General features: G+C 53.7%; 1 protein-coding gene across 2 annotated transcripts; it reads right to left on the bottom strand.

Moving 5' to 3' along the window:
- Positions 1–741: 741 nt before the first annotated feature.
- On the bottom strand, positions 742–19,063 carry CHLRE_15g641527v5 (uncharacterized protein). 2 transcript variants are annotated; one of them, XM_043070672.1, is made up of 29 exons: positions 18,575–19,063; positions 18,394–18,484; positions 15,139–15,350; positions 14,794–15,000; positions 14,318–14,416; positions 14,135–14,233; positions 10,647–10,745; positions 10,455–10,556; positions 10,187–10,285; positions 9,926–10,024; positions 9,751–9,834; positions 9,523–9,624; positions 9,262–9,360; positions 8,886–8,984; positions 8,683–8,781; positions 8,435–8,536; positions 8,061–8,159; positions 7,864–7,962; positions 7,633–7,734; positions 7,249–7,344; positions 6,641–6,739; positions 4,341–4,439; positions 4,087–4,188; positions 3,872–3,970; positions 3,604–3,702; positions 3,376–3,474; positions 2,963–3,061; positions 2,193–2,291; positions 742–2,110 (listed from the first exon to the last, which is right to left on the bottom strand). In XM_043070672.1, the coding sequence occupies exons 1-29, from the start codon at positions 18,770–18,772 to the stop codon at positions 2,030–2,032; spliced, it is 3,162 nt and encodes a 1,053-aa protein (XP_042916529.1). In that variant the 5' UTR covers positions 18,773–19,063; the 3' UTR covers positions 742–2,029. The 2 variants fall into 2 exon arrangements, with proteins under 2 accessions (XP_042916529.1, XP_042916530.1); XM_043070671.1 differs by having other exon boundaries at positions 14,794–15,350.
- Positions 19,064–19,403: the final 340 nt, after the last annotated feature.

The following is a 19,403-nucleotide window of genomic DNA, read 5'->3' as shown; positions in this document are numbered from 1 at the left end:
CTTGCATTCGGAAGCGCACACCGTTATCCGCGCTTCCAAAACTTCAATGCCTGCGATACTACGTCAGAGCCCACGGCACAGACCGCGGCAAACCGCATGGCTAATAGCGCGCGCATGGCAAACCCCATGGGTAATAACGGTAGCGTGCCTCTGCCAAACCCATGGATATCAGCGCACGCCTGCGCCTGCGCCTGCGCCTGCGCCTGCGCCTGCGGGAGGAGCGTCCTATGGGAGCAAGCCTACTAGAGCTAGAGTAGGCCGACGGCGCTGCAGGCGGCACGCCCCTGGGGTCCAGAGCAGGGTGTTCGTTCTCCACGTCACTGGCTCGTGAACTGCGTCAGCAGGTCCCTCTCGTAACCATTGCAATCTGCGCCTGCGCCTGCTCGCGCCGGGTCTGCCATGTATGGCTGTTCCTGGCGCAGATGGCACCATATATCGGGCGGGAAGTTTGTGCCACATGGGGTCGGGAGCATACGTTTGTACCTCACCACCTACCTGGACATTCCTCCGGGGGCCTGATGTCTGGGGCGAGACTTTGTTGGCCCGGGTTTGGGGCGAGTTTTGTCTGGATTCCTATGGAAGAGCCCCTGAACCGCCATGTGTCCAGACAAAAGGTGGCGGCCAGTTGGCTGTTTTTGTCTGAGCTCAACATTGACATCACCCCGAAAACAAGATACGACCCCTGCGAGTCACTGGGTGGGCGCATGGCGTCGAGAGGGGACTGAAAGCACGTCATTAAAGCGAGGCAGAGTAGGCCAACCCCCCTACCCCCACACATATCCACACACCGACACATGCATGTGTACGCAGGTTCGCACACCCGTGCTGCCCCCCTCCCCCTCCACGACGCCTCGGCCCCGATCCCATAAGTATCACCACTTGCAACTAACGCATATACCTGTGCTCCGCTAGTTTTAGCACGGTTGGCTTGCCCCTTCCCCCGAAGGGGGAGGGGCAATAGCCATTGCGGTCGCATCGAGTTCCCGCAGCGGGGCCCTCCCGGTTTTTCCAGTAACCGGTAAAGTGCACTGGGCACGCCCCGTCGCTCCAGCCAAAATGCGTGCTGAATGTAAGAAGCTGTTCACTGTACTTGTGGCGACGCATAACTTTGCAAAAACGAGTGAAATGGCGAAGAATTGGTGCAACGCGCAAGTACCGATGCAGTGCTAGATTCCAAGCGTGGTGTATGTTAAGTTATTTGTAAAATTTAACGAGCAGGCGCCCGGCGATAGACGACGGCGGAATCGGAGGCATCGGAGCATCCGGCCCTCCGACACTTAAAACTACTTAAATCCTCGCGCGAAATACAGCGCCCCACTGATCTGATAAGCGCTTTTCATTCTTCATGCGCGATAATGGCTGGTACTATGCTCGTAGCCCGCACAGTGTGCACATACTCCCGTGAGGCCCACGGCTGTGCCCCGATCCTCTCGCCCCCCTTCCGCCCGTGTCCCGCCGCCCCCCCCCCTTTAGTTTGGGCCGGTATTTATCACCCCCGCACACACACACTCGCGCATCCTGCCAGCTGAAAGGCCAGCCACCGGAAAAAACCGCCACCAATCCGCAGCTGGCCCCAGCAGAGCGGGCCCAGCAGAGTGAGCAGAGCAAGTCCCACCTGAGCACCGCTCAGTAAGCTAGCCTCACAAATGTAGCCATACATACCGTCGCTACCAGGCTGCCTGGTGCTGAAGTCGTCACGGTATCGGCACACTGCTGCCAAGCGGCGTCCAGTGGTCGCGTCTGCCACCCCGCCCCCATCATACACCTAGTATGAACCACCAAAGCGCTCAGTGCCGCCGCTGCCGCCGCTACCAAAGACCTAGAGCTGTACGTACGTGACAGGCTGGCAGCTGGAGAAAACCGTGACACCAATCACCAAATCCGTCACCGATTCCAAAGTGACCGAATTCGCACAAACTATGGTATGGTATGCCCCGGCGGGGGTGGCACCGTGGCACGCACTACTGGTGCGTGTTGCGTGTTGCCTACCCCAGCCAGTCAACATACCAGTCAGCACTTCACAATCACTTTAGCGATGCCAATATGCTAAACGCTTAACGACTTCCCGGTGTCCATATTTCCTTGCGACTGTCAAGGGTGTTGATCGGTCCTGCGAAACGTTGCACACAAGTAAGATCTGTGAAGGTGTGGGGCCTGCCAAGACGACTGCAGCAGCTACATTCAGGGCTTACCTTGCAGGCTTTGTTCATGTCAGCGCCAGCCACCAGTAACTCTGTCACTATCTCAATGTGACCGTTCCGGGAGGCCTTGTAAAGAGGAGTTGCGCCGTTCTGCGCACATGCAGGGTGCATTCCTTACTTAAGATCACATGTGTACAGGCTATACAGGCTGCAGCCTGACGTGTCTGATCGTGCTGAAGCCCAAGTAAGGTATATGTATAGGTCAGCGGGCAATGTGGGAGGTCAGCGAGCCTTGGGGTCAGCGGGGAATATGGGCAGTACCGGTTAGCGGGCAATATGGAGGCGGTGCGGGCAATATGGGTTGGTCAAACGGTTGACCAACCGCCAACCCCATCCACATTGTGTGAGCCGGGGACTAGTGGACCTACCGGGAGCCACGACAACCAATACAGGATATATTTTGGGCCAATAACCAGTGCCAGAGGGGCCTCCCGGTTTACAAGCCTGCAAACCAAAGTCACGGAATTTGCCGAAAGTGCCTTTCAAGGTCCCGTGGACATGAGGGTAGGCGCCCTGCGACCCCGCTCCGCCTGTGCCTGCTGGTCCCGCGCCTGCAGCTGGTGCTAGCGCGCTAATGGTCTCAGTGTAGCCCGTCTGAGCGGTACACGGCATATGTATTGCCTAGCTAGCAGTACTATACGTGCCACATATGGTCTTCTTATGTATACTTCACTGCTTCTTTCTTCCCGAAGTTGCATTCCGCCAAGGTGCATGCACCACATGCGATGCCCATACATGCAGTCTGCCATGACACACAGTACCTTGTCAGCCTTGTCCATGTCAGCGCCGGCCCCTAGCAGCGCCTTCACCACCGCGGTGTGTCCGCTTAAGACAGCCATGTTGAGGGCCGTGACGCCGTTCTGCGCACACGCACGGCACATTGCTTGTCATCACATGTGTATGTTCAGTCTGTTCGTGCTGAAGCCCAAGGTGCCTGCCTGCCAATTGATGTCAAGAACCACCTCCTGCACCTCCACTCATCAGTGCTCGTATCTTGTTTGGTGGGGTATGTCCAAACTTCAGACATTAGCTGTATGCCCCGCCCAAAGCGCTGACCCATCGGGGGTCCATTACTTCTTGTCGTCAGCAGGCTTAGGTAGCAGATGACAGACCGCCATTTCCTACCCACGGCACTGCAACACGGCACTAGCTAGTCTATAGAGGCTGCACATACCTTCTCTGCAGCGTCCACGTCCACGCCGGCCTCCAGCAAAGCGGTGATCACTTTAGTGTGGCCAGCCATGCTGGCAAGGTGTAGGGGCGTAAAGCCATCCTGCAGAGGCAGTGAGTGGACGTAGGCATTTCGTAAACCATTGACAGAGACAATTAGCTTAATTGGTGTGCGCACTGAACGAAGCAACCAAATCCATGTCTCATCACCCACGTGGATGCGCCTACATACCTTGCATGGCTTGTCCTTATCCAAGCCTGCCGCAAGTAGCGTCTCCACCACGCCAACATGACCACCAAATGCAGCGAAGTGCAGAACAGTGCCAACAGCCTGCACACATAGGCACGTACCCAGTTCTCGAACCCATGCATAGCTAGGCGACAAGCCTTGCAGTACTTGCAGCAGTGCCTGAAAGCACAAATGGTATGATGCACGCATGTGTGCAGTCCCGTGCACTCGCAGTGTATATGCACAAATGCAAGGCTTCCCACCCACTCACAGAATGAGTCTTGTCCATGTCTGCGCCAGCCTCTAAAAGCACCTTCAGTGCCTCAGTACTGCCAGCTAGTGCAGCTGCTTGTAATGCAGTAAGGCCGAGCTGCATATGTCAATTATTGTACTGATTCTTAAAAAAATGCCGAGGGGACACCTAGTACATACGTTCACACAGCACATATGGATCATGTTTTGCATCATGTCTTGCAAAGCATTTACCGAGTTCTCCTTTTCCGTGTCGGCGCCGGCCGCTAGCAGCACTTTTAACGCCTCCATGTGGCCCTCTTTGGCGGCAGCAATGTGAAGCGCAGTTTTGCCGTCCTGAAGTTCCGTGGGAAATTCCAAGGATTCACTTGAGCGGCCTATTCTGGTAATGGAACTCAAAGTGGCATTGCCGCACATGCTTGACCACTGCCATTGGAAAGTGTCACTGCAAATTGGTCACCAATGGATTCAGGTGTTGCATCAAGTACCTTGTCAGCCTTGTCCATGTCAGCGCCAGCCCCTAGCAGCGCCTTCACCACCGCGGTGTGTCCTTTTGAGGCAGCCATGTAGAGGGCCGTGGCGCCGTTCTGCACAAGCACATGTAGGGCGCATTGCTTATCATCAAATGTGTATGTACAGCCTTAGAAGTGATCGTGCTGAAGCCCAAGTAAGGCATATGCTTGCAGACCAAAGTCACAAAATCATCAAAAGTGTGTTTTAGTAATGTCCTGTGGACATGAGGGTAGGCGCCCTGCGACCCCGCTCCACCTGTGCATGCTGGTCCCGCGCCTGCAGCTGGTGCTAGCGCGCTAATGGTCTCAGTGTAGCCCATCTCTTGCCTAGCTAGTACTAGACGTGCCGCATAAGGTCTCCCTATATACATACTTAAGGGGAGGTACTCACACGGGGGCTGCACCACCATGAGGGGTCTGACCATGTTCCCGCCCCTCACTACATGTATCCTAAACGTCAACGCAACTTCACGTTTACAGATGATCATGCAAATAGATGTTAAATAATGGGTTCGGTTTGGTTAACACCACTCTCGATAGAGGGTGTAAGGTACTGGGTTTGATTCCCGGGTAAACCCCCCGGCATTGAAACGCCAGTCTGAATGAAGTTTGGACTTTGGTTGACTTAGTCGGATTTCCTCTCTGACTGTACGCCTTTGTCGGCAAGTAGTTCGGGTGAATGGATGAGGCGGTGTGGCTAGTAGGCAGTCTCTATCTGGTGATGATCCCCTTACTTGGATCGGTTTCTGCCAGGTTCCTTGAGATCCAGCTTGGCTGGTCACATTGTAACAACGCGCCAACGGACCCTGTAGCTTCAGTACATAGCTGAATCTAATATTTGCGACCCTTTGCAGAGTAGCTTTGCCCTGGAGTCGGGATTGCGAGGAGGCCTCCTCTTCGTCCAATAAGTAGTTTAAAATTTTGTAACATACGCCGGTCTTGATAAACCAACGGCAGCAAATTCATGCCCTCCAGGGCAACATGCTTTCAATGTGGGGACAGAAGACAGGCTAGCCTGAGCCCCTGTCTATCTGATTTATGTTATACTCATAGGTAGAACGAATTAGCTAGTCAGCTGGCTAAAATGTCAGTTTGGTCCGATTTATTTGGCTCCCTGTGTATGCGCCCGCTAGAATACACTGGACACGTTTTGGTCCATGCGTGCCCACCTGTGTGGATGGACAGACACGCAGGTTGTTCTCCTAGCCCCCAACCCCCCGACTTCATAGGTGTTATACGTGTAGTGTTCCATGCTTCATACAATTTTAGGAGGGATCAGCTGAAGTCTGAGGCCAGTGATTCACCCCCCTGACATGTTTGAACCCCCCATCTGCACGCCAAATCCCAACGAACCTCCTGCCCAAGTTTGGTTTGGGAGATCATTGCCAAACAATGTTTTCAAGAGGGTTAAAGTGCACTAGGTACTCGCCTGATATACATCGCTGCTGCTAGCTGGGGAGGGCCGCCGTCAAGGAGTTGCATGGTGCAAGCATTGCCAGCAGTGAAGGCACGCGGCACAGCTGGCTGGCTGGGGGATGAGGAGGTGGGCGTGCGCGGGCGGCGCTGCTATGGCTGTCACCACGCTTGGGCCACGCATGCAAATCCCTCCCAAGAATGCAAAACGTGGGGATGTGTCTTGGAATAATGAACGAGTGAGGCAAGAGTTGTGCCAGCATGGAGTGGGAGAAGGGGCAGGTGGAAGGGCAACTGCGCGTACTGCCACGAGCGTTCTGCTCTGGCCACCTGAATCACACCTACCATATGCACATGGTTTTGCATCTGGTGCTGTAGCCCGCGAGTGTAGGCCGCGCTTCATGCGCCGACATGGTTAGCTGCTGCACGGTTGTGGGGCTCTGGCAGGCTTCGGCTTGGCTTCAACTTATGCCAGTGTAGCAGCTGAGACACGCTTTTCACGCAGAAACAATGCACAGTTTGATGAAGGTCGGCAGCCAGCTGGGGGGGAGGGCAGTTTCCCTTCGGGCCGGAGATGGTTCCCTCCTGACCTGGGTGCTGGGCACCTTTGCTTGGTCGGACTACTGTCCCTTCTTGCAATGCCATATTCATAGGCACCTACCATGCATAAATCACGTAACATAAAATTATATGAATTTGTATTATCAGGTCAAGTTATGAACATTTACATTTTGATCGGCTGTGGGTGGGGTCCCCCTCCGGTGCGGTCCCCCTCCATCCCCAGCTACGCTAGCCGGCCCCCCCACCCCGTTTCCTTGCTGGGATGTTCTGAGTGACTACCGTTCGTGCAGGGCCGCACATACCGTATCTGCCACGTCCACGTCCACGCCGGCCTCCAGCAAAGCGGTGACCACTTCAGTGTGGCCAGCCATGCTGGCAAGGTGTAGGGGCGTCGAGCCATCCTGCAGAGGCAGCGTTTGGACTTAGCAGACAATTGACAGAGATAATTAGCCAATCGGCATGCGTACTGTACAAAGCAATCAAATACAGTAGTAGCTATATGACCCATAATCTCGGCTCACTACCTATGGGGCGCCAACATACCTGGCATGGCCGTCTGCAAGTTGACCCCGGTCGTAACCCCAGCAGTCTCATCAACTAACCCTGGTCATAACGGAACTTCAAGTATTGCCCAATGTTTCAACCTATCAAGGTGTTGTTGCAATCCCTGCTGCATTGTCTATCAATTGATGATGCATTACAGGTGACATCAGTATACAGCAGTATGCATACATGGGTGTAGAAGAACACACAAACTTATTATGGCGGTCTGTGCTGCTGAGTCGTCTGCCCTATCCGTATCTCCTGGGCCTCTATCTAAGGACTCCATCTTATACAATATTACAGGGAGTGCAAAGAGTGCATTTATATGCGGCTCTTTTTTCCAGGTGCATTTTTTCCAGGTGCTTACCAAGCTTGCATTGACTGCCACGCCAGCCGCTATAAGAAGTGCCAGTGCTTCTATATGGCCACTTTGGGCAGCCATGTGAAGGGCAGTTGCTCCATCCTGCAGGACGCAGTGCACACAGCATAGTTGCCTTAGTTGCCTGCTTTTCAGGGTGAACAGGGCCTACCTGAGCGAGTGACACATGAAGTGCAGCTGCACTCATACGACAAAAGTGCAATGATTGGCTCCTTTTCCGTGACATGCTAGGGTGCTTCCAAGCATGCCGCTCATCTAAGCGTGCCCTATGTAGACCCCATGCGTGTGCCCAAGCAAGTTGACAAGTGCATGGGTACAGTGCACAAAACATGATGTATGGAGTATGTAACGGCAGTACATAAGGTTACATACCAAGGGCCGGGCCTTGGCTACATCCGCGCCGGCAGCTAGCAGGCATTTTAGAACCTTGGATAGTCCTCTCGCGGCAGCCAAGTGCAGAGCAGTTCCAATTCGCTGCACAATGCAAGCAATGAAAAGACTGGAATGAAGTTGATATGCAATATTCTAAAGGTCTGTACTGGCTGTGGATGGATGTTCTCCTTACCAGCATATTAGCCTACAAGCAAGCTGCACATACCACACCTGAGAAACCTTTTCCATGTCAGCGCCAGCTGCCAGCAGTGCCTCCACTGGCTCAACATTGCCTTTGATGGTGGCGTAATGGAGGGGAGTTGACCCAATCTGCATCACATGCAAACCTTTCATATTATTTGTGTTTTACCTGCTGCTGCTTGAGCGTAAGTATGTACATAACTGGATATGCACGGATGTCTACATACCAAGTCTGTGGCATCCTTGTCTGCGCCGGCCTCCAGCAGAGCGTTCACAGCCTTGGTGTGGCCGTTGATGGCGGCATCGTGAAGAGCAGTTGCTCCATCCTGGAACCAGCAAATTGCGCCTTGCTACTTTACTGCTGCTGGCCAAGCAGGTTGTCCCCTAGCCACCCCATACACACACACTGCTGCCACCAGTGAACTCACTTAATTGTCCCCACATACAAGTCCAAGCCACATGTGCATCCATACATGCGGCCTTGATGGGTCACCCCACCCACTTGGCCCTTGCCCCTTATGGGGCTGAATGTTGTTTGGCAATTATGGATGAAGGAGATTGTTTGTAATACATGTAATACATTGGAAGCATGAATACATACCAATGGCCGAGCCTTGGCTATATCTACGCCAGCAGCCAGCAAGTGTGTGATCACGTCAGTGTGTCCTGCTAAGGCTGCCATATGTAGAGCAGTCCCGGCTTCCTGCAAGTGCAAAAAACCATTAGACATACAGCTATACTGCATGTAATGCACCTGCATTGGCCTGGCTGTCCCTTCTTAAATGTCACTTTCAAATCACAGCCAGCATACAGATCAACAGATCAAATGTACATTGCGGATATGCACACCTGATGGGGCATATTTGGGTCCGCGCCTGCTGCCAAGAGCATTTTCAGCGCCCCTGATTGGCCCGCATAAACAGCACGGTGGAGGGCAGTTGTGCCATCCTGAAGGTGCACCAATGTGCCCGTGAGGGAACAATTAGTAGTTGAACAAGCTCATTACATATATGCAATGGTCATCCATACCATTATGAACTGAACAAACAGACCTGTGCAAGTTTGTCAATCTCAACACCAGCCACTAGCAGTGCCTCCAGGACCTCGGTGTGGCCCTCCATCGCAGCAATGTGCAAGGCTGTCCCACGCATCTGAGAATGATAGAGGCAGATTGTATGGTTAGGCCACCAGCACATACATATGGACAGCCCCAATCACACACACACACACACACACACACACACACACACACACACATGTGCACACACACACACACACACATGTGCACACACACACACACACACACACACACACACACACACACACACACACACACACACACACACACACACACACACACACACACACACACACACACACACACACACACACACACACACACACACATACACATATGTAGGTACGTACATCTGTGGCCTTGTCTTTGTCTGCGCCAGCTTCTAGCAGCACATTCAAAGTCTCGGTGTGGCCCTTCAGGGCCGTGAGATGGAGGGCCGTTCCTCCATCCTGTGATCAATTATGTAATGTCATTTATCAGTTTAATTTCAGCCAAAACAGTCCGCTGCAATGCAATGCATGCTCTGTTTCTTTGTGGCTGCTCTTTTCTGAAGTCTGGCCTGCAACACACCCTTAGCTTACAAATCTGTTGCTCTCCTATGTTGCACATACCATGTGTCGGCCCTTGTCCTTGTCTGCACCTGCATCTAGCAGTGCCTTCACAACCTCAGTATGCCCGGACAAGGCAGCCAGGTGGAGGGCAGTTACACCAACCTGTGCCATGCCAGGGGTTGTGCCACTGTAAAAAAGACCACTGATATTTGCATCATACTGCATGCAGTGCTGCAGCACGTTGGATCATGCAATGACTCAGCAGCAATAATGTGGATGTAAGCATACCAGTGCTTGCAGCTCTTCATGTGCATATGCATTGGCGGCTTTGCCTTGTGATATAGCCTCCATGCGCATGGCAGATGAAGCGTCCTGCAGGCGGCACCAACTGCTGCTGTCAGTTGTAGTCCCATGACAAATACTCCACAGCTAGCTAGGCCAGCAACATGTTTTCAACTCGTACCTTGCAAATGGCTTCTTTTTCTGCGCCTGCAAACAAAAGGATTTTTGCTACCACTGTGTGGTTTTGGTATGCAGCCATGTGGAGTGCAGTAAAGCCGAACTGCAGGCAACATGCAGCATAGCACAGAAATAACACCATGCACATAATCAGGGATAGATAGGGCTATGGGGTTGCCAACTAGAATCACCTCTTCTGTGACCCTAGCTGTAACCAACACCAATCAGTACTGAAGTAGAGCGAGCATTACACAGCAGTACTCACCAAGTTTGCCTTGTCCTTATCCGCTCCAGCTGCTAGCAGAACTGTTAGTGCCTCAGCGTGGCCACCCATGGCCACTAGATGGAGGGCAGTATTACCATTCTGCAGAGAGTTTGATGGTGGCATATCACTCATTACATTGATTGTGTTGTACGTTGTACAACACCTGGATACAACCACATATCACATGTATAGGCCAAGGTTTAGGGCCAACATAAAGCACCGCATCATCATACTGCTGAACATACAAATGAGATGAGCAGCAAATTACCATGGGGCGAGGTTTGTCCTTGTCTACCCCTGCCGCGAGCAGCACCTTTAGCACCTCAGTGTGTCCTCCTGAGGCTGCTCGGTGGAGAGCAGTTTCACCCTCCTGTAATTCATGCACCATGAATCAGTGCGTCTGAGTGCTGTTGAGTATATGGCAAACAAAGCAGACAGATAGCTGTCTTCGTTCACAAACCTGAGTTGTTGCTTCCATGTTTGCCCATCCAGCAAGCAAACACTTGACAATGGCAGCGTGACCGTGATGGCTTGCATAGTGAAGAGGCGTCCACAGGTCCTGCACAGACGCATGCAGTAGTGTTCCCATTCTGTGATCTTTTTTGGGTAACCTACCCAGGTTCACTCAGGGGCGTGCCCATACACGCAGCACCGTCCAAGGACCAAAAGTTGTCTTTTGTATGAAATTATGTATGTTATGACTTTGTTGTTCTAGGCCCTTGGGCGGCCTGCCCGCTCGCCAAGCTCACGGCATGCAGCGGCATGTCCAGCATTTGTGCACGAGTCTGTCCCTCCGTAAAGTCAGGCAAAAAAGCTTAATACATCAAATGAAAGACACAGCAACAGTTGCTAGAAAAATGCAGGTTAGCACCAAACTAACCAAACGTGTGCAAGGCCACACACTGCGCCCGGAGCTGGCAGGTGCTGCCATGGCCGACTGTGCATGCCACCATGGCGTAAATGCCCGACATTGAGCCTGCGCATTGTGGTGCAGGCGGCTCTGGGTAGCCTAGAGCCGCAACGCAATCAAAGGCAAATTTTTGCTGAAAACAATCAACGCTCATAAAAATCCCCGAGGCTGCCGGATGGGCAGGGAATTGGAATGGGTGCCACACTCCTCAGGGGCGGTTTAGCACCCTTACTATTGTTATATACCTCAGATATCCCGGGATCAAAAGGTCACAGGAGTGTGACATCGGTAAGATGTTTGATGACTCCAAAGTGAATGAGCTCTTCCAATGTAACTTCTGCGATCATGAGTATTACGACTCCTGAGCGCCTGCTCGGCGACTCATCACGTGGTGCCGGGAAGTGCATGCAATAGATAGCGTGCCGCCCGTGGTGTAGTAGGTGTAGTGCGGTGTGGTGCTGCATAGTGCGGAAAATGGCTCCTTGCCTCAACTGCAGAATTGCCAGTCAGCAGAGCCTTGCATTCGCCCCGGGATTTATTCCAATGTGTTGTATATCGACCTAGGTCGATATCAGGGGATGGAATGACTCGCAAGTAATAGGCTCTGTTGAGCCGGCGCTTTTGGGGTCATTCCAGAATACGACACAATGCAGTATTATATATGTGAGTTCATGCTTGCTCAAGCGCACTTCGGCTCGACCATGCCCTCATGTACCCATTGGGCTGTCTGGCCAAAACCCGCCCATTTTGACCTCAGGCAAGCAAGGAATGCCCTGCCAGCCCAACCAGCGAGTCAGAAATACATATACAGAGGGACTGGGAGCATGTGGGACTCAGGGGGATGAGTTTGGCATCGGGGAAGCCCCCTTTCTGCCCCCAGCAGGACAGCCCCCCCCCCCAAAGGGAAGGGCTGTACGGCACCTGGGACACACTTAGACTGTACATCTGACATGACAAGTGTCAATTGTGGGGGGATAGGTAAGGTTGGACACAGTCCTGTTGTGTCCCAGGTACATTTTTGGGGGTCAAAGATGGCACATTTTGGACAGTGCCCAAAAGTAGACCAGGTTGGGGTAGACCAGTTGCTTAGAGCACTTCCGTATCACCCTGTGGACCCCGGTTCAAATCTAGTATTTGGCCCGTTTCCTGGCAGATATAGTTGAATGAGGTCATGGGTTTGGATCCCACCCCCCTCACCGTAGGTGTTCCAGTATGGAGTCCATGGCGCTGAAGAATCATTGTATGAAACCTCTGGGTTCGGATCCCATTGGTGCAACGAGGAAACTCTACAATGGCCAAATTTTGAGGGTCGGTTGGCCAAGTAACCCCAGATCTTTGTAATCTTTGGATCCTGTGAGCTGAGTAGAGGGTGATGCATGGGGTGCCTCTAGTCAGGGTCCCACACGGGTACAGTAGGGTTCTAAGAAGGACTCTCCCTCAAGACACGCAGGGCCATTGGCCTGTGTGTATCTATTACTATTAGTATTCTTTTGGGTAATGGCACTACTTTTGGGTACCGTAGTGTTACAAATGTTTCAGGATTAATACTTTCGGGGAGGGAGCCTAAAATATTTATGGATATGTTTGGGGAATTAAAGATTCGGGACGCCCGCCATGGAGATTTTCGAACTTGATTCAATAATTTGGGGCACCGCTGAACGCGCCCGGAATGGGCCTGCGGCAGGGCCTGTGGCCCTTGTGACAGGGCGCCTCTCATGTACCATTCACCAGAACCCCATACTACTCATTCCATTGTGCATACACAGCACCAGCCACGAGCCACCAGTCACCACCAGCTTACCCCGCCTACTCCCCACGCCCGCACCCATGCTTGCACCCCCCCACCCGCACCCCCACCGGCACCCCACGCCCCCATCCCCACCTGCACCCCATGCCCGCAACCCCGCCCGCACCCCCCACCCCGGCGCATGGAGCGCGCCCGCGAAAAATCAAATTTTGTGCTGTTGATACTTATTTTCGGGAAGCCAGGGCCATTCATATTCATCAAATAGGTTCGGGAAATAGATTCGGGGTCTCTCCACGAACTTAGTTTCCCAAAACCTTTGTAACACTACGGTAGTAATTTGGGGGAAGGCTTTTGGAGGGGGCAATAATGAAGTGTGCCAGAGGCACACCAGGCCTTTACCAGCCTGAAGGGCACACCCTGCATCAGGCCAGCGACCCTACCTCCAACATTTATAGGCTGAGCCCCCTGAGCAAAGCGATCCAGGGGGGGCGGGGGTGCAGCCCCCTAGGATTGCCCCTGTCCGTGTTTGTTTGTGACCTGTACCATACTGGTGCAAACTGTTGTGCTTTATCCTTTCACAAGTGCCATGTATTAATATTTGCAATTTCCTATATTCCTATATTTGCAATTTCCCATATTGTAGAAAACAAGGTGAAGGGTCTAAGTCGATCAACCTATCTGCCTCGCCCATCCACGGACAATTAAGTGTTGCAAGCAAAGCGACCAAGCCCTAATGTAATGGACACTAGTCAGACTATGATGATGGTTGCATGGCAAGACCATCATGTATGGTCACCCAAGCCCCATAGGGGTGTGGGGCATTGGGAAGATGTTAACTGTGCTAGAGGTTCAAGGGAATGTGTGAAAAGGGACGGCACAGATTGCCACGATCCGTCCCTTTTAGGGACGGCACAGATTGCACAGATGGCGTGTGGGAACTGTGGCCACCTCACTTGCCCTTGGGGGTAGACACAGGGCCATACATCATATGTCTACCGATTTGCAGTCAGCCCTCCCTGATGCTGTGGGGCTCAGCCCATCTTCCAGCTGTACAAAGCTGATGCCCCTACTGTAATCATGCCCTCCATGTGCGGGGCTGACACAACGTATGTGCTGCTTAGCACTAAGAGACTTTGTTTCTAAGATAGTGGTATGCGCTTGGTCGGTCTGGCACAGTTGTTTTGGAATGTGCAGGTGCAGTGCAAGGCAAAATTCCATTATCCAGATCATTGAGAGTCTGTGAACCCCCCCCCCTAAAATAACCAGCATCTGGACATCCATCTGTGTTCACCTTGTCTTGTGGCCCTCGACTAGCTCCTGCTTCCAGCAATAGATGCACTACTTCTTGGTGACCGTGCTTGCTAGCAACATGTAGCGGCGTCATGTGATGCTACATGGGCCATTTCAGCAAATGATTGTCAGCATGAGTCTACAGTTGTCAGTCTGAGTGTTCTAACCAAAGTATGTGGCTTACCGGGTCCAGGGGTTCTGGGTTGGTGCCCAGCCCAAGAAGGAGCCTGACAGCCAAGGTGTTGCTGTGCATGCTGGCTGTGTGCAGCGCTGCTCCAGAGTACTGCTTGCAGGGAAAATGACATGGAAAATGACATGATTGCACTCTTGCTTCCATCAGTCAAGGCGTGGAGCAAAGGGAGTCAATGGGGTGTATGTGGAGGCATAAGTAAGGCCTACCTCAGCCATCAGGCTGCTACATACCATACAGTTGTGGAACACTAGGTTCTAATAAGCAGGGGACCGGGCTAGCCTGTTGAGGTCTAGCCCCCGTTGAGTGTGGTTGTGGTGGCACGGTCAAGGCATGGCTGTGCATGCAGCATGTTTGCAGCAATAGATAGTGATAGAGTATGGTGCTTCTCACAAGCAAGTCACGCTCATCAACAGCTGCCACTGCCAACCTCCCCCTACTTGCACCTTCTTGTAAGCCTGCCTTCTTACCTGCTGCACCACCACTAGCAAGGATGCTATCACCACCAAAATGGGCACCAGCTGGGGGATTCCTAAAGATTCCTTTAGGTTCCATCGAGGTTGCTGCTGCTGCGGCTGCTGCGGCTGCTGTGGCTGCTGCTGCGGCTGCTGCGGCTGCTGTGGCTGCTGCTGCGGCTGCTGCGGCTGCTGTGGCGGCTGCGGTGGCTGCGGCTGCGGCTGTGGTGGTGGTGGTGGTGGTGGTGGTGGTGGTGGTGGTGGTGGTGGTGGCATCTCCTCCTGCAACTCTGCCACTGGTTCTGTATCCTGTGCCCCCTGTGTGCTCTGCACCCCCTGCTGCACCACCTGCACCCCCACCTGCACCCGCTGGGCCTCCTGCTGTTGTTCGTATCTCGCCTGCTGCTGTTGCTGCACCTCTTGCGCCTGCTGTTGCACTTGGTGGACTTGTTGCTTGACTTCTTGGATCTGCTCCTGGACCTGGACAAGCTGGACGGTTTGGATCTCGTTCTCAAATGTGTTGATTCCGGAGTCCAGTTGGAAGCAGCAGTCCTTTACAGAAGCTGCGCGGCCTGCAAGTTGTAAGGGCAATAATACGTATTACCCTTCCCACCATCTTGGATAAGAGAATGCCAGCCAATCAGGCGTTTGGCAAGTTGGATGGTTAGTAGCAGTGACAGTGTGGCATGCGTATTCGCTGCTGTCATCCTAGGATGCGTTTAGTGACTGCTTACAGTAGTTCCTTCAAGGTTGGTCAAGCAATGCAGAAACTGGGGTGACCATCACACGGGGGACACGCCTGGTTCCAGGGGTGTGGATGGGATTGAAACCCAAGATTGGCGTCATGTAAATTTTATGAGTGCATGCTATATATGCTATATATGCCACGCTTCAGCCTTGTCAGTCTGCTTATCCTCCACAGTGCCATTCAACCCAAGTCGCTACATGTAAGCAAACATGACAAAATGTTCAGGGCCATCGCTGACCTACTGGCCCAACGTGTGTTAGCAGGGCTGAAGACATACTTCTACCACGTCCGCTCACACCAAGCAGACACGTGCGTAGGAAACCAGAAAGCCGATCGATGAGGCGGCACAGGCAGTGGCGACTAGAGAAACTCAGCCCGATGCAGTGGCTACACAAAAACAGGCTTATACGCAGAATTGTGGGATGCTGCCAGACAGCACATTGACGCGAGATATGGCCTACTCGATGGCTTCACCTTCAAGGAAGCATGCTGTGCCTTAGAATACCGATGGGGGCTCTCCGCCGGGAACGCTAAACCTGCCGCCCGCGTCAAACACCCCATACCCAGCTGCGCGGGTGGTGAATGCCCCCTGTGCTGATGTGACAACGGTGGCACGCACACTCTGGGCGGCTGCACACACCGGCATATGAAAGCCGCATACATCGCGAGGCACAATCATGCCGTTCAACGGATCGCGAAGGCAGTAAGTCAAGGGCAGAATGGCGGATGCGTTATGAACAAGGATGTAGGAAAAGACGCCCCCGCTTACAGTGGGGGAACACGCATACCCGCATGGGTGCTGCCAGAGAGCGCGCGACTACGATTCCGCCCGGACCTGCTGGTCGCCCCCTCGCTCCCTACCCATGACCCGATCCAGACAGCCTACTAGTATGCCCCGCACGTGACACCAGAGGAGTGCGCATAAAGTTTACATGATAGAAGTGGGCTACTGCTCTGACCTAAATCACTTAGACAAAAGGGCAGAAAAACTACAACATGACGACCTTGCCACTGCACTCCGCACCGCCAGATGGAACGTGATACAGAACCAGGACACTATCATCAGCCTTGGACATACCGGCACCGTTACAGCCCACCCTGCTTAAAACGATTGGATGCTCAACACACCTGCCGAAAGCTTGTCCAGCACGCCGTTCACACCACCACCGCCATTACAGCTCTCCGCCTGGAACTCTGCAGTCACCCACGGCCAGGACGCCCACCTTAACAAAGCACGCCCCGTTGTGAGAGTGGGACCAGGCCCAGCGCGCCTAGGCGCGCTGCCAGCCTCCCCACTCTCCTTGGGGGACAGGGGCCCAGCGGCTGAGACCACTAATGTGGTGGTCTCTCATGCCCTCATGCCCCTACCTCCTCAGAACACGCCCTGTCACACAGGAGTACCATTATTATCATGCCACGCTTCAGGGTGGCGTCATGCCCTGTTTTCCGGGGCCGCCGTCCCCACATACTTCTGGAATAGCCTCCTATACTCCTGGTGGCTTCCCTGAACCCCCCTCACCCTCACCCGCGCAATCTTTGTGTCTTATAGTATGTATTAGCTTGCCCCTTACCCATCGAGTGCCCAGTAAGCTCTATCTTGTGACACGATTTTGGAGGAACATGTGTTGACACAATTTTGCCCCTCCCCAGACCTGCGTCATACCCGTGTGGTGTGGCGGGGGGGAGAGTCCAATGGCATCGCTACTGGCGATTCAAGTTTGTGATATGTGATATGGGCCTTATCATACCTCAGCGCTGTCCCGAACCACAGACTAATGGCCGGCCGAGCGAGCAAGCGGCTGTTGTGTTCTAAAACAGGACTTAGCTTTTTCCATACAAACTGCCTTGCTTCACCACGCCATGCGTCCGTATGGGGCCTGGTCATGCTGGAATGTTAGCGGAGGCGGCGTGAGCAGGGGATGGGCCCACCTAGCAAGCCCATGGACCCCAACACACGTGTGCAGGCCCGCCCCACACGCTTCCAGCTAGCCCCCCCCCCATCCCATCCGCGCCACATGCGCCCAAAACAGCCATGCTGGGCCCCGCTGCACCACGCCATACGTCCGTATGGGGCCTGGCAATGCTGGAATGCGACATGTATGTGTGTGGGCCCGCCCGCACCCGACAGGTCCTCCCCAAGTAGGCAGTTTATGTCCCACCCCCACCCCCATAGCTTTTCGTCTATGGATGGGTCCGTCCACATGCCAAGAAGCCATCAGCGGCTTCACTACTAGGCTTCGCTTGGCTTCACCTGACACCGGCGACCCATCCATATCACTGCCCCAGAACGTTCCGAACACCCAATCCTTTCCTATTCGCCATTCCCCTCCTCCGCCCATCTGCTCGCACCTGCCCCTCCTGTGCTAGCAGTGCGGGCAGGTCATTGTGCCCACCCCCCGGAGCAGCGAGCACGCCGGGTGGGGAGGAAGCGGACAACTAGTTGTTCTGTTGCATAGAGGAAATTTGCCCCTGGCCCAGAATCACACTATTCGGCGGCTTCGTTCTCACACTCTGCATTGGCTCTCGCACTCAGACAAGAAGATCACAAGTCGCGTAACCAAACGCACAGCAGAATTGCGGCCACACTTTCTCAGCCCTGAAGCTGACGGTGAAAGATCGGGTGTGCGTGTCTTGCTTGTGTTTTTGGCTTAGTCCACGGCTGTCGTCCCGTGTAAGCTCTTTCAGCTAACAAGCATTTCACACAGCCCGGCACGCCTAGGACGCCCAGGTGCTGTAGTCGCCTCTTAGGTGCTTGTTAGGCATAGGCGCATTGTTGACCGGGCCGGGTGCCCAACGACAGCAGGTGAACATGCGTGCCGACAGTCTTGTCCAGCTCTTGTGCTGAACCCCAAGGCCTGCTCACTCACTTGATGTCTTGAATGCGCTCCAGACCGTACTCTGCGACTCCAGCAAGTCCTCAATCACCAAGTCGCACTGGCGCACCACATTCTCCAGGGCCTAGCGGAGGCAGTCCAAGCGGCCGTTTTGTTTCTCACATACATATAGGCAGCTATTCCAGGGCATGCGACTAATATGACCATCACTTACTTCGAGCGCTTCAGCGACTCGCCCGAGTGGGTGGCCAAGCGCAAGTCCGGACGCCTGCTGCTGCAAGACGACCTGGGCAGCCTTTTGAGCAAGGCTTTTGAGCTGGTCGCCTTTGTCGCTCCGGCCATAATGTCTTAATTTGGTGGCGCTGCCAGCAATTCTGTTGCAATGATGAACTATCCTGTGTAATGTGCCCATTATTCAATATTACAGGTTCAATCGCATGCGGGCGCAGGTATAACGCGGCTATGTAACATACACGCATGTTTCCATGCTGCGCGGCAGACCGGCGTCCCATGGTCGGCGGACCGGCATTGAGCATGCGGTATGAAGCAATCCCATAAATCGGGCAATAATCACTATGCTATTACGGCGGCGGGCCAGGCGCACTGCACTGCACTGCGCACTACGGATGGGAGCGACTTGAGCGTTGACGAGCGCGTTTTAGCCTGCTGTCAAGCGCTATTGCCCCAATGCATCGCGAGTAACATATACCTTAAGTGGCGGAGCCTTCTGGTGTGCAGGTTCGGCAGGGGAAAGCCAATGGGGATCCTTGAAGGATAATCTCCAGGGGATTTCGGTGCCGTCGAGTGGGCGGCTCCCTGGGAACACGCTTTTTCCTGGAGTGGACCCGCGCTGCCGGGAGCATGCTCCAGTTGATGCCGGTGGCCGTGTGTGTCTTGCGGCGAACCATCCAACTGACACACTGCTGCTGACTCCCACCACTCCAAGGCTCCGCTCACTGTGGTGGCCGTAGCAGTATGTGATGCGAACGAGGCGTGCATGGGGCATGAAAAAGGCAAAGCAAGTGCCTAATGTAGTTGCGGCC

The sequence above is a fragment of the Chlamydomonas reinhardtii genome, chromosome 15, assembly GCF_000002595.2.
Source record: "Chlamydomonas reinhardtii strain CC-503 cw92 mt+ chromosome 15, whole genome shotgun sequence".
Lineage (NCBI taxonomy): Eukaryota > Viridiplantae > Chlorophyta > Chlorophyceae > Chlamydomonadales > Chlamydomonadaceae > Chlamydomonas > Chlamydomonas reinhardtii.
This window is presented reverse-complemented; position numbering and strand designations above follow the sequence as displayed.

Bases quoted from the DNA above. Each gene is read 5' to 3' on its own strand.
- CHLRE_15g641527v5 (XM_043070671.1), bottom strand. From the start codon at position 18,772: ATGGGCACATTACACAGGATAGTTCATCATTGCAACAGAATTGCTGGC. The intron at 10,025-10,186 runs GTGAGTACTGCT...TGTTGCCTGCAG, and splicing joins ATAAGGACAAGGCAAACTTG to TTCGGCTTTACTGCACTCCA. The intron at 8,537-8,682 runs GTGTGCATATCC...TTGCACTTGCAG, and splicing joins ACCCAAATATGCCCCATCAG to GAAGCCGGGACTGCTCTACA.